The sequence below is a fragment of the Lepisma saccharinum genome, chromosome 14, assembly GCF_977018435.1.
Source record: "Lepisma saccharinum chromosome 14, izLepSacc3.1, whole genome shotgun sequence".
NCBI classification, from domain to species: domain Eukaryota; kingdom Metazoa; phylum Arthropoda; class Insecta; order Zygentoma; family Lepismatidae; genus Lepisma; species Lepisma saccharinum.
Window position 1 is genome coordinate 78,335,853 of NC_139242.1, and position 14,144 is coordinate 78,349,996.

Consider the following 14,144-nt stretch of genomic DNA (forward strand, 5'->3'; position numbering starts at 1 on the left):
CGAACACTATGTGCAAGGATAACCCCTTCATGGTCATATGCCACAATCATCATCACCTTCAAATTCGCCAGGTCCTGTCTGACTTTTTTGGACGTGTTGAAGCCGGATGAAGCCACTCATTTGACTGCCACTTCAATTCCGGATCGTATGGTCTGACCCACATCCCGTTAGTGGCAATGATGTGAGTAAGGAATGCATTACCTTCCACGTGCAACCTGAAATTTGATAAATATTTGCCGTTTTTCAGGCGTGAACATTGTTCAGGGCAGTATTACACACACACTTCACTTTAACGTCTTCTAACTACCACACAACAGTACTATTCAGCACCAAACACCTACACATGATCCGTAGTACAGACTAAACAAGACCCGATCATCTTTTGTCCCAGTGACAACTGACAAGTGTATACCAACAGTGTTCCCACTACAAGAAAAAAAAAATGGTCCTCGTAAAATTTGAAGACTGAAAAGATGATTTCAAAAACAAATGTTTCACTGCAGTTGGTGAATAGCAGGTTTTCTTTCATACTCAAAAGCAGTTATAAATTATTGTAGTTGTTTTTCCTTTTATCCATGCTGCACTGACGTTGCTCTGCAAATTGGGTGCACACAATTCTTCCAATTCTTATACTTAAGCATTTTAGGAAAGGAAAGCCAGTTGACCATTGTCACTCTAAGGGAGCAAATGCTTTCCACAATGGAGAAGATTCAGATAGATATTGCAGATTGGATTGAGCCTAAGTAAAATTTTATTAAAAGAAAATCTCTTCTCATTTCATCACTTCGCAAGGAATGGGCTGCCATTCCCAAGGAAACCTTCCGCCACCTGATTGAAAGTATGGCTGTGAGAGTGAAGGTAGTCATCAAGGCTAAGGGTGGACCAACACCGCATTGACTGCCAGTGTTCCCGATGGAGGGTGGCTCAAACTTGTACTTCATTTTCAGGTGCGTGTCCGGATACTTCTGATCACATAGAGTATATATATGTTGTGTGTTTGTATTATAACCATTTTCTTACAATAATCTAGCAGAGACAATGTCTCCCCTTCAAACCACACCCCATCTGGAGCCTATCCACCAAGACAAAGAAAGCAGAAGGGGAAATTTCCCTTTATCTCCCTTCAAATACCACTCTGGTAATAATGAAGTCATTATATATTGATAATAATTTTTTCTTTGAAAACTGGAGGCCAGTTGTTCTGTGGGGAGACACACCTTGCTCCCCTCTTTACTGTCTGTTGTTTTCCCAGTTTCTCCACAACATAATGGAAACTTATGTACGTATATTTTGGAGTTGCGGTGCTCTAGTTGGGAGGATGTCTAACTACCACATGGGATACCCAGTTTTGATTTCAAGCGAGGATGAACTAAGGTTGGAATTTTGTCCAGCTTTGTCTCTGCACAAAGTGGCTCTGGGGTTCACCCAGACTCTCATAGGTACCTGGGAGGTAAAGTAAAAAAAAAACTGCGATACGAAAGTTTTGATTATACAGGGTGTCATTTTAATGGCGCCCACGGACCATGGAAACGTATAGAGGACATCAAAACAAACAAATTTTCTCACTAACTTTTTTCTCGGACCGTCCTTTCGGCGCTACAGTCCTTCAAAAAAGCCCGTTTTGCCACCTGAATGCTGGCAACCACACACAACATTTGATAGCATTTGTGACGTCATTTCCCGTCGTTAAGCGATGCATTACAGGGTTGCCAGGAACACACATATTCTGTGAAAAATGACATAGCCACAATCAGTCACATTATGTACCGTAAAACAAAATGAGAAAACACGTTCTGTAACCTAACAGGAAGTAAACAAACGATACGAAAAATGGTAGAAAGAAAATAGAATTCAAGTGGAAGTGGTCATATCGAATTTTGTCTCCGCTTGCAAGTCAAATATTAGCAAATCTAATTACCAAGTTGGCATCTACAATTTAGTCTATCCACTTCATTATTCTGATACTAGTTGTCTGTGACACACTGAACAGATGACAACATAGAAATAAAAGAACTCAAAATTCCAAAGGTAAGCAACACACAATATAATGTATATTCACGGCATTATGAGGCTAGTGGCAAAAATGGTTGAAAATACAGGGATATAAGTAGTAGTAATACAAACTTGCCGACGACTGTGTTTATCTATGCACCGGACACACATGTAATAGTTTGCAACTGTGAACAGGGCAGTATATTCGTTACTGATTCATCATGACGTTGTTACTATGGTTGTACAGTCAACGGCAAAGATAATGGTAGGCAAATTGTCCATCGCTAATTTCATTACTTTTTTATTCTATATCCTGCGTTGTTTTAAAGAATGAAACTATGCTGGTTCAAAACAGGCATTGTTCTCTGCTTATTGACGTCTTTATTTCAATTCATTGTCATCACATTGTGTAATACAGACCGAATGAAAGTGGTGGTGCACAATTCGCATACTGTTTCTTTCGCCTTTGGGTGTGTGTGTTGTAGCCATAATGTAACAACGTGAACCTCGGATACTTCCATTATCAGCACAAAAGTACCACAAGGTATGTAGACACAACCTGTAGATATCAACCTAGCAATGAGATTTGCAAATATTTGACATGTAGCTGGGCGTAAACAGCCACATGTAAGCTGCAAGTCCAATAAAATTTATTGCTGTTGATATTTGACATGTAGGCTGAGACAAAATCCGATATTGACACTTCATTTTGAATAAGTTTTTTTACCATTTCTCATATCGTTGGTTCACTTCCCCCTTCCCCTGAGATGACTGCTAATCTTCTGACTGGTAGACTATGATGTTCGGTCTTCTGGATGCGTTTCTTGCTTCGTTTTACAACTAATAATGTGGTTGGTAGTTTGTCATTTTTTACAAAATTTGTGTGTTCCTTGCAATCCTGCCGTGCGCGGTTTCGCAGCAGGAAATGACGTCACAGATACGATCAAATGTTGTGTTGGGTTGCCAGCATCCAGTCGGCTAAACGGTCTTTTTTGAACAGCTGTAGCATCTAATCGACGCACCAACGAGAAAAATGTTACTGAGAAAAGTTGTTTGTTTTGATGTCCTCTATACGAATCTGTGGTCCGTGACGCCATTAAAATGACACCCTGTATATGCTATTGTAAATGAGCAACAGAAATTTCCATATCTTGAAAATGTCAATAATCAACTTCCTTTACACACAAAGAAAAAAGCTTTGGAAATGGCAGAAATATATAACACAAACTACAACATTCATAAAACAAGAAAAGAACCAAAGCATTCAGAAAATATCACACCATGCTCCACAATTTGAAACTTATTTGTTTTTTGACATTGAAAGTATTCTGGTGTTTATCCAGCTATTCTATCCACTTGGGCTGGATTTATTTAACATGCCTTTTCTACCATGTGGTCTAATCACGATGGTGAAGATGAAAGGATGAGTCAGACAAACATGATGATACATCCAGAGTTCGACGTTGGGACCTCTGGCTTCCCAAAGCTTATCCGTGCCAACTCTGCCATGGAGCCTGCTGTTATTTAGCTATCTTATGTTGCAAAAATTATTAAATGCAAGCCTACCAGAGATAAACAATATGTTTTCCTGTGTGAACATATGGCCCAGAAGGCAAGAATGTGGTCGCTTTCAGATGCATGGAAGATTTCAACGTTCTAAGGTTGGCAACTATGGAAAGATGCAGGCAAGTTACAACCACCCATACAATGGCATAGGGAAAAGGCAGGTGTAAGAGGCAGACGCCAAGTACACCACTGCGTTGAAAGATGGAGAAAATGCTTAAGAAGAAATTCCCTTATGATTACATTATCTAACTATTATTCTCTACAAAATAAGTTTATGTAAGTCCAGATATATGTGATGGTTGTGCAACTTTGCCATCTAAGCAGCAGCCGCCACTGATTATTTCAGTTGTGAGCCAATAAGAGTGCAAACTGATGTGTTTTCTCTTTCCATTAATTCATTACAATGGCTTATTGTGATAACTGATTGTGTAATCCTTTTGAAACCAAGAAATTATGTTATGGAATATGTCTGATCTCTTTTATAATGTGTGTGTATTATTTTGGTGTTTTTATGTTACTTTAAAGTATATTTCATAGTTGTTATGCTATTTTGCCCTTATCTTCTTTTGAAGATATCCAGGATTCTCTCATATGGGAAATTATTAAAAATCTAAACTTTAGCATTGGAAATATTTTTGTCACAGTTTTCATGCAACAATACACAATTTTCAGTTACTTTTAAATAAATATGATAACATTTTTAAAGCATTTTCTTCACATTCATAAACAACATAAAATTTTGTATTTTTCTTCATATTTTTTATAAAACAGATACTTTTACATATATATTGTCCATATGATGTGTTTTGATTCAATAAACGTAAATGTGTTGTTCTAAGTTACAAACATAAATGCAATTGTAGGCAAGAAGGGAAACCTTGTAAGCATCTCAATTTCTTTTAGATTATCACAGGCATTTGTACACAAACATATAAAACAACATTTTTCACCAACAAGTGTTTCTTTTGTTTTTCTCCTAAATAACATGTTCTCATAGACATTAAAAATCGAGCTAAGAATCTAAGATTTTAGTCATCAATTGTAACTTTAGTGCAGTAAGTAAACAAGTATCACATCACACAATCGCAGGTTCTTTTCCTGAGATTTCATGTCACTGTTCATTGTGAGAAGCCATTGTCACTAAAATAAATAAATTCTTCATATGTACCAGATGCTGCAGTTCCACTTATCAACAAAGATATGTTATTGAAAAGCTTCATTGTACATTCTTGTTTTTTTCATTTCACTCTTCCTGTCGATAAGAGTCATTTTTGCATTGATCTCTTGGCTTAGGCTTCAAATACTAGCTCATTTGGGAAGTGTTCTTGCTGATATGATTGGAGTTTCCGTTCCACACTGTTGATTCACCACACTTCACACTTCCTGACAGGATTCATTTTACTTCCTGAAGGACAATTAAACTCCTTGGAGAATTCAAATGAGTTGGACAAAGGACCAATTACTCTGAGTTTTGCTGGAGAATGGGAATCTTTCCCTATTTCAAGATTTAATGCTTCATCCTTGCTGGAAGAGCACCAAACCTGAAACAAACAGAAATACGTACAAGGTTTATGTACATTGAAGCAAAAAGCAAATGAATTCAAAATTGCATAACTTCAGTATTCCATTCCAGTAGTATATTTCTTGTTAAAAAAGTTTCCCCACAGATATTAGTTATTTTTAATTGAGAATACTTCAAGAGTACATTTGTTTCACTCTATCTGGATCATATAATAGGAAACTGAGATATAAATGGTGTCCCTGATCAGTGGTTAGCCCAAATTTTTCATAAAATTGAGGCATGACCTTAATGCTTTGTTTTTATGGGGGAATCAGTCATATGATTTGCCATCTTATCTTGCATTTTTCTTGAAGGTCCAAAAAGACAATTATACCCCCCAACCCACCCTACCTCACTCAGCACAACAATATTACTGTAAAATACCTGTTTCATTAGTTCATACAACATTCAAATCAAAGTCCAATGCCTTCACATAAACACAGTTGGTTGAGAAGCAATCTTCCATGTTTACCATTGATCATGATGACCAATGTCTGAGTAATTAGATTCATTGCCAAAGAAATGGATATTATTAGTACAAATCAAAATTAAATGTTCATAGATAAATCTATTTACATAATGAAATATGTGAAAGAGGAGATCTGTAGTTGCTATTCATTTGGTCACACCTTAGTAAAGAAAAGATGCGCAAGACAGTCAGGTAATATTTCTGTGAAGTCAGAATTGTGAAATGGCATCTAATTTTTTTACCTCAAAGAAATTATATTTTAAAAACAATTCCAGAAATGAAGAGCTTTAGCTTATTTTAAAAAGTACATTTTTGTAATTGGGGAGGGGGTACATTAGAGGATACTGTAGCAAGTATGACCAATCCAAAGACCTGCTACCCAATTACAAAACCACCCCAGTCTGCTTATATTACAGAATTCAGATTATGTAGGTCATTCAGAAAGTAAAGAATGTTTGTGCCTACAGTCCACACAGCTATTTTGTTGCAGCCCATCATTTGTTCGCTGTGTTCAGTGTGGTGCAGAAAGTTGCCTGGTGCAGTTGGTGCCATGAAAACCCAGTGACTTGCATCGGAGACTTGATGCAATTTATGGCGAAGGTGTTATGAATGCAGCAAGTGTCCGGAAGTGATGCATAATGTTTGAGAATGGGCGAACAGTTGTTCATGGCACAGAGCAATCAGTGAAACCCTCCAACATCACGGATGCATCATTCAAGGGAATTGACGTACCTTCTGATTTTTACCTTTTTCCTGAAGATGAAGGAGTATGTTGCTACTAAATGGTTTGCAGGTGATGAGGACCTACAGGATTCTGTCATGGACTGGTTGAATTGCCAGGTGGTACCAAGAGAATTTTTGTCAAAGTACAAGTGCCTCAATATCCAAGGTGATCATATGCAGAAGTAGGCAAAGGCATGTGGCAAAACATGTATATTTTGTTTCTGTAGTATTTGTATAGTAAATATCTTTGTATGGCAAAAGATTCTTTACTTTCTGAAAAACCCTCACAGCATACAACAAACATGTTTTATTTTGTTTGTTTGCTTGCAACACTTATCTCCATCTCACTAAATGACGATGTTATTGAAAAAAAATAATAACTCCATGCATATAACTGTAAAATCTTACCTGAGCAAAACTAAGAAAGAAGAGTTGTCTGTTTGTGAAATTTAATCCAGGAAGAGGTAGTTCAGAATTGTTGTTCTCTGCCCACTTAAGATAGGCATGGTATGCTGCCTTTAATCCACCATTATCAGCAATATTTTCTCCTATCAAAGATAAGAAACAATTAATAAAATATCAGAATGAATAATTTTCTTTAAATATAACATAGATCCCTTTCTTTTTCTAAATGCAGATGACAAATGCAGAAAAAAGTTAATGGGTGTAAAATTACATCATCAAACATTGGAAATTTCCTAAAGAGATGGTAATGTTCTTGTATTGCTAAAAAGTACTCTCCAATCCACATTCTCTTAAATGAAAAAGTTTCAAGTCAATTTCCCGTAAAATAAATTTTGAATATTGATTTTTAACACTCACAATTCTACAACTGATATTCCTTCATCATTTGTTACTTTAATACGAAAGACTTATCTGGCTGGGACATGTACACTGGAATCAAGTAGTCAGTGGCGTGCCCAAGGGTGTTTGATGGGGTTATAACCCCCCCCACCATTTTGACCCAGTATTCCTAAAAAAAAGAACGTCAAAGGTAGGAAAAGATGGCAAAATGAGAGCTGACTACCAGAAAATGTACACATAACCCCTCCCATTCGAAAATCCTGGGCACGCCACTGCAAGTAGTATTGTGGTGCTGTACAATACTGAACCGAGCCCTGGCTGAAAGGAAAGCCACACAGCTAGGGTATTAGGAGGACCAACCCTGATTTGAGGAACAGTTACACTTGTTTATCACACTACTATGTAGAAGATCCATGTCTTTTACACGAACACTCCTGGATGTCAAAACCAAATGAAAAAGGAAGTTTTTTCATTCGATGACCTGTAACAAAGAGCAAGTAAACCCGTTTGTTTTATTTGAGAGTGATGTTGATGCTCATATAATATATATATATATATATATATATATATATATATATATATATATATGGTGTGTGTGTGTGTTTGATTTTTGATAATTAGCATTGCTTTACTTCAGCTTTTGTCTAATCACATCCTCAACCACTATTTATTGTCAGTCCCAGTTCATAATACAACCACCTACGGAAGATTGTACACCGTATCTGCCACGAAAGAATGGAATTCCCTTCCAGCCTCTCTTCCTGTGTCATAAGCAGTTTAAAAAGAAACTAAAAAATCATCTATTAGGCGCATCTAGAAAGTAAGTTTCCCTGGGGTCGTGCACAAAAAGGAAACGTTATTTCATTCAATGATTTATTGCCACAGATACAGCAACATAATTCACGCCGGAATTCAGGCACTTGTCATAGCGTGGGACCAACTTCTGTATACCTGCGTCGTAGAAACCCACCGCCTGGGTGCTGAACCACTGTGTGACAGCCATCTGAACCTCTTCATCACTGTGAAAATGTTGACTGGACAAGAACTTTCTCAGGTGCAAGAACAGGTGGTAATCACTGAGCAAGATCCAGGCTGTACAATGGATGATCGAACACCTCCTGACCTGCACCTAGCCATATGCGGCTTCGCATTGTTGTGCAGCAAGATCACCCCGGCACTGAGCTTACCGTGTCACTTATTCTGAATGGCTCGTTGCAATGTCCCCAGTGTTTCACAGTAACTGTTAGCATTCACAGTCTCACCTCTGAGCAGAAACTCGATGAGCAGAATGCCTTGTCTGTCCCAGAACACCGTGCACATCACTTTTCGCACCAACACAGTCTGTTTGAACTTCGTCCTGCATGGAGATCCACTGTGACACCAATGCATGGACTGCTGCTTGCAACCCAAGTTTCATTCCCCGTGATGATCCAGTTGAGAAAATTGTCATCATCATGGTAACGCTGCAGAAATGTCAGCACCATGTCCATGCATTTTCCTTTGTGTTCGGGCATCAGTTGTTTCGGCACCCACCAGACACACAATTTCCGGAACAAGAGGCATTTGGTAACAACGTCGTGCAACAACGACCGAGGAATCTGCAGGAAATGGCTGCTGAGTTCAGTGTTCAAAATGTGACGATCCTCCAATATGCGCTGCTGCACCTGCTCCACAAGCTTGTCCATAATGGCCGATGGCCGCCCACTGCGCTCGTCGTCATGCACATTTTGCCGGCCTTCAGTAAATGTCCTGCACCAACGACTCAAAATCTGCTTACTCATGACGACTGGCACATACACCTTGCACAGCTGATGATGAATTTTGATCAGCTGTATGTTTTGTGCGTTCAAGAACTTGATCACCAAACAAACCTCGCACGTGGCGGGAGATGGAATAAGAGCCGCCATGTTTAATCGCTGCCACGACGCTACTGAGGACTTTCGGGAGGCATCTTCTAGGACATTGACTAGCTAGGGCATGTGCCTCTAATGCATGTGGAAAACCGGTTTCAATACGCATGGCCTTCCACCTGTGGGTGACTGGGAAACTTACTTTCTGGATGCACCTAATACTAGCAAGGCAGTTAAGCACATAATCACGAGCAACTTTTCTGTTATAAATATATATCTATTGTAATAATTGGCAACTCTGTTCATGTAATTTATAACTATGTATTAGCATTCCAAATTTCATAATTTTCTTTTCTCTTTTTAATTTGTTATTATTATTATGATGATTGCTATTGCCGTTTCATTGTTCCAGCTGACTTCATACATGTATATGTAGTATAGATGAAAGCGACGAACATTAGACATTAGTTTATTCATATAATCAATTTTTCTTTCTTTCTTATTTTTATTCAATTTGTATTTTTGTAATCAATGTTCATCCATCACACATGAACAGGTTATATTCATATATTCCATTTGTACTTTACATTTACTTTACTTTGTATTAATCACCCAGACAAGGGTTTGTTGTAAGAGCGGCCCTCGAGGCCGAAACACGCCCGCTCTAATAAAGACAATTTTATTATTATTATTATTATAATATTTATGCACAGACAGGCTTATCAGGACTGGACATACAGTTTAAAGTGTCTCCATCGTGTATCAAACCTGCGACCACTTCATTACAATGTGCACTATGCCATTGAGGATGCCTGCACATAAATTGCTAAACTTTTACAAATATCTCTTGATGAAATGCATGGAATTGGAATGTAATATGTGATCCCTTTCTCTGTTCTTAAAATTATAGAAAGCAGGCTGCTATAAGGAGTGGTGATGATCACGGGTGTGACATGTACTTTTATGCATTGGAACTCTTGACATCATAGCATGCTGTATGTGTGTGTGCATAGGGGACTTCTGCATTCTATATGGCAGACACATAGCCAGGGGAGGGCTAAGGGGGCTGAAGCCCTCACCGAAATCCCACGAATATCTAATTTAAATAGTGTATAGTGTTAATTAATTTTACTTCCTTATCAGGATTAAACATCTTGCATAATAATTTGTAATATACTGAGAAATTCATCTTCAGGGCTTCTAGCCCATCCTTTTTCACCTTTAGATTAGCCCCTCCTGAAATAAAATTCTGGCTACGGCCCTGCCATATGGTTTAAATTTTGTAAAAAAAATGGGCTTTTTAAATACAGTCGAATAGACACTATCTTCTACACGGCTACCAAAGGGAATAATGAGTGGGAGCCAATTAGGAAAGAGGTGAATGTGAAGACCAAAATTGAGATGGATAGAGAGTATGTATGAAAACGTGAGGGAGCTAAATGTAAGAAACAGGGAGGCAATTGTGAACAAGAACACATGGAATGACTTTCTACAGAAGGCTGAACCTTAAAATTTAATGCCAATGAATGAAGAAGAATACCAAAACTACATGACGTCATCAGTGGTATGCAAATATTTAATCCATTCCTTCCTAGAAAACATAAAATAAAGAAAAAGCTTTAGTGCTTTAAATATGTATTGCTTCAACTGTTAGTTAATATTATAGGTATAATATTTTGTTTAAAGACAATATATTCAAAGTTAACTCTTCAAAATTAACTTGTAAATTAATTAGTGCAAAGGCTTGCTTAGATGTCATAGTAGGATATGTGATTTAGCTTGCATGCTTCGATATTCTTTGAAAAAGAAGCTAACAATCCTCTCTTTTCTCTCTTAAAGTGAGTCAGTAACAAAATATAGTTAACACTAAAAGTTGATGCAAATTCAATTAACTTATTTTATCTGATAGTGAAAGAAAAGGAACACACACAAAAGCTAAAGTACAATTCTTATTCATATGTAAAGGAAACTAAGTATAGTAAAGTAAAGTAAAAAAAAAAAATGTTTCAACATTCTTTCTGAACTCTGATCATCATCTCACGATTATACTATTATTCTCATCCCAAACACTGATTACCAAGTAGCACCAGTGATGAATTCAAACCAATGATTGCCGATATTGGCACGAGTAATACAGTATCTGTTTATATATGCTGATATATCATGCTCAAATAATAGTTCATATTACACTATTTGTGCTTGTTCTTACCTAGAGTTTGCTTCCCATTAACATGCTTGCCATTAATTTCAAAGTTGGAATACTGTTCTACCACACATTCTGTTCTGTTTTTGAACTTTTCAATTGTTCGATTATTCCACCACTGATGTAAATTTCCATTTTTGTCATATTCCCTTCCTGAAAATAAAAAAGTTTATTTCAGTGAGAGCAATCTTGTCTATTCAAAATCATGATGATATCTCTTCATTGTCTTCAGTTCAAACATAGAAAATTCATCTTTAACATGTGGTATCTGTGAAGTTTAAACAATTATGACCCTGTGTTTGAAACCATATAGTAATGTTTGAAAACAAAACTTATTGTTTTTTATTGCTACATGATATTCAATGTCAAGGTTTAGTTTGTGTATTGATTGATTGATTGATTTATTAGCATCCGTTCAACTTTTACATAAGTTTGGAATTGTCACATTGTACATGTACAATTAGAATACATCTATAAAACTACAGGTATAATATAATATAAGATACATAGTATGAGATACAAGATATAATATAAAATAAATGCATGCTCAATGTTATTTTCTTGAGACAAATTGGCAAAAAATTTGGTTTTTATATTCAATGTTTGCTTCAACTGTAATGACAGTATGTACACACACACACACACACATATATACACATATATACACACAAACACATATTGAGCATTAAATAGTCACCTATATATTTACATGGCCTCCCCGATGGCACAGTGGTAGCGTCATCGCCTTGTAAGCAAGAGGTCCCAGGTTTGATTCCCGGTGGAGGCACATAGTGGTTCGAATCCCACTTTAAACTGTAGGTACAGTCCTGATTAGCCTTACTGTGCATAAAGTGGATTTAAAACAACAAATCAATCCAAAAATCCTATATTTACATCCATGGACGTCCACAGGATTTTTTCCAGGGAGGGGCAAGGAAGGTATTTTCTTTCCAGGGGGGGGCAACATGGCATATTTTCCCCAATAATAGTGTTCATCCCTCAAAAAACATTGCTTAAATTTGAATTTATCATGTTCGTGCAATAATTAGCACACATTATTGTGGCTGAAAGTAAATTATATGTGTGAAATATGTAATTTTTGGTTGACTTTCGGTTTCCAGGGAGGGACCATGCCCCCCCCCCCCTTCTGGACACCCATGCTTACATCTAGATAAATGGAATCTAGTGTATTGCAGGCTTATTCTCAATGCTTATCAAAATACAGGCTAAATGGTTCCACTGTTCATAGCACTGACAGCTATCATTGTTCTCTGTATGAAAAAGTTTGTAGTAATCATCAGTGTAATAATAATAACCTGTGGTGCAACAGCCCTTGAGGGCCAGGGCTCCCTACCAACTATCAGCCTCACTCCCACATGATTTGCCAGTTACAGTTACAGGGTGACGGGGTCAGTACAACAAACTCCCAGTCATTGTTATAGGTTTCCATGACCGGGTTATACAACTCATTCATAGTTAACCAATTTTCTGACGATGGTAGGTAGCCAATAGTCCCATACACTGGCAAAAATCTCTGGAGAAAAATTGTTATGATTCCCCCAGAAACAAAACAGAAAATTCAATTTATTGGAGATATATTGATATGAATTTTTATTGATATAAAGAAAGTACTGACTTAACACAAGGAGGACGGTGATTTCCTAGCTACCAATTAGGATTGGCCATCAATTTGACGGGTACACTCTTTTTTTAAAAAAATATTTTCCACTGCTGTTATTCTTATCATAAAACAACTTCAGTGTTTCTTTATTTGTTAAATTTTCACATCATTATAACAATTTCGTACAAATTCTTCTTCATACAGTGGATTCATATTTAGAGGCAAAATGACCAACATTTTGTGCTTAATGAGAATATTAGTGGTGTCTGGATAAATCACTGGTTCTTCCAACCTGTTTCCAACTTTGACAAGCATGCTGAAAGTGTTGGACATTGTGGTTTCTATACCTTGTCCCAGCTAACTGTAGAGCAGGGTCGCACATATCGGCAGAGGAGGAGGAGGAAAATCGAGTGGTGAATGTGCAGTGTTGCCAACCATACGGTCCTGATCATACATGTATGAACATATGGTCCAGACAGTCTGTACACTAAATGCACAGCTTGTCAAAATTTGCTCTTGCAGTTTTATTGCTAATATTTCCTAAGTAATTCTTAAACCAATCATATGGACCTGGAGACAAAAATAAGGTCTGTTTGGCATGTGCGTTCAGTATTATCCTTTTCAAAAGTTTGCAATGCTGCATAGAGAAGGAGGAAATTGGGGAAACTCTCGTCGCTGTTCATTGGTGTCACTACTTGTGCAGAGACTTGTTCTCATTCCCCTGGTCTACCGTTAGCTGGTAGTTTAGGCATGTCTGGTTAGTGTTTTCTATTTTCTTTCCATTTACTCTATCTATCTATCTATATACATCTATCAGTGGCGATTTCTCTGGGTGTGTAAGTCGTGTGTCAACGTCCAAAGGAAAATGAAATAAAGAAGAAAGTATCTGTAAAAAAAAAAAAAAGGTAAAGTGTTCCCCTGTGCATAGCACCACGCCATGAAGGCGTATAGGGGGTGTGGGGGTAACGCCCCACAGTATCTGTACTTTTATAAATTATGATTTTGAGCATTTTTCTTCAATTGTCAGTCTCGAGCGCCCGGTAGTTTTCGAACGCGGCGCAGCACGCAGTGGTTGTCAGGCAGGCAGATCGGTCCCACACTGCCAGGGCGTTGGAGAGGAAATACAACATCTTACCACTGCCAAAACATAGGATGACCGCGCATGCGCACCCTGCCACCCACCAGCATGGTTAGCTTCTCAAGGCGTTGTATTTGTTTCCAACGCTTTGGCTTTCATTCATCCTGCGTTCCGCGTTGTTTTGCTCGTGGTTGTTGTGCATTATTTTTTAAACGTGTGGTGTGAAGTGATGTGATTATTTTAAGATGGAGAATAGTGAAAGTGTTGTGCAAAAATA

At 37.6% G+C, this 14,144-nt stretch overlaps 1 protein-coding gene across 5 annotated transcripts in view; it reads right to left on the reverse strand.

Annotated features, from left to right (window-relative positions):
- Window positions 1–4,277: 4,277 nt before the first annotated feature.
- Nep3 (M13 family metallopeptidase neprilysin 3) overlaps window positions 4,278–14,144 on the reverse strand; it is a 159,815-nt gene continuing 149,948 nt past the window's right edge. For all 5 annotated transcript variants that reach the window (XM_083136035.1, XM_083136037.1, XM_083136038.1 and 2 more), the window contains 3 exons: window positions 11,175–11,321; window positions 6,720–6,859; window positions 4,278–5,099 (listed from right to left, as the gene is read on the reverse strand). In XM_083136035.1, coding sequence (XP_082992161.1) covers window positions 4,923–5,099; window positions 6,720–6,859; window positions 11,175–11,321 — 464 coding nt within the window. In that variant the 3' untranslated portion in view covers window positions 4,278–4,922. The remainder of the gene's footprint in view (window positions 5,100–6,719; window positions 6,860–11,174; window positions 11,322–14,144) is intronic.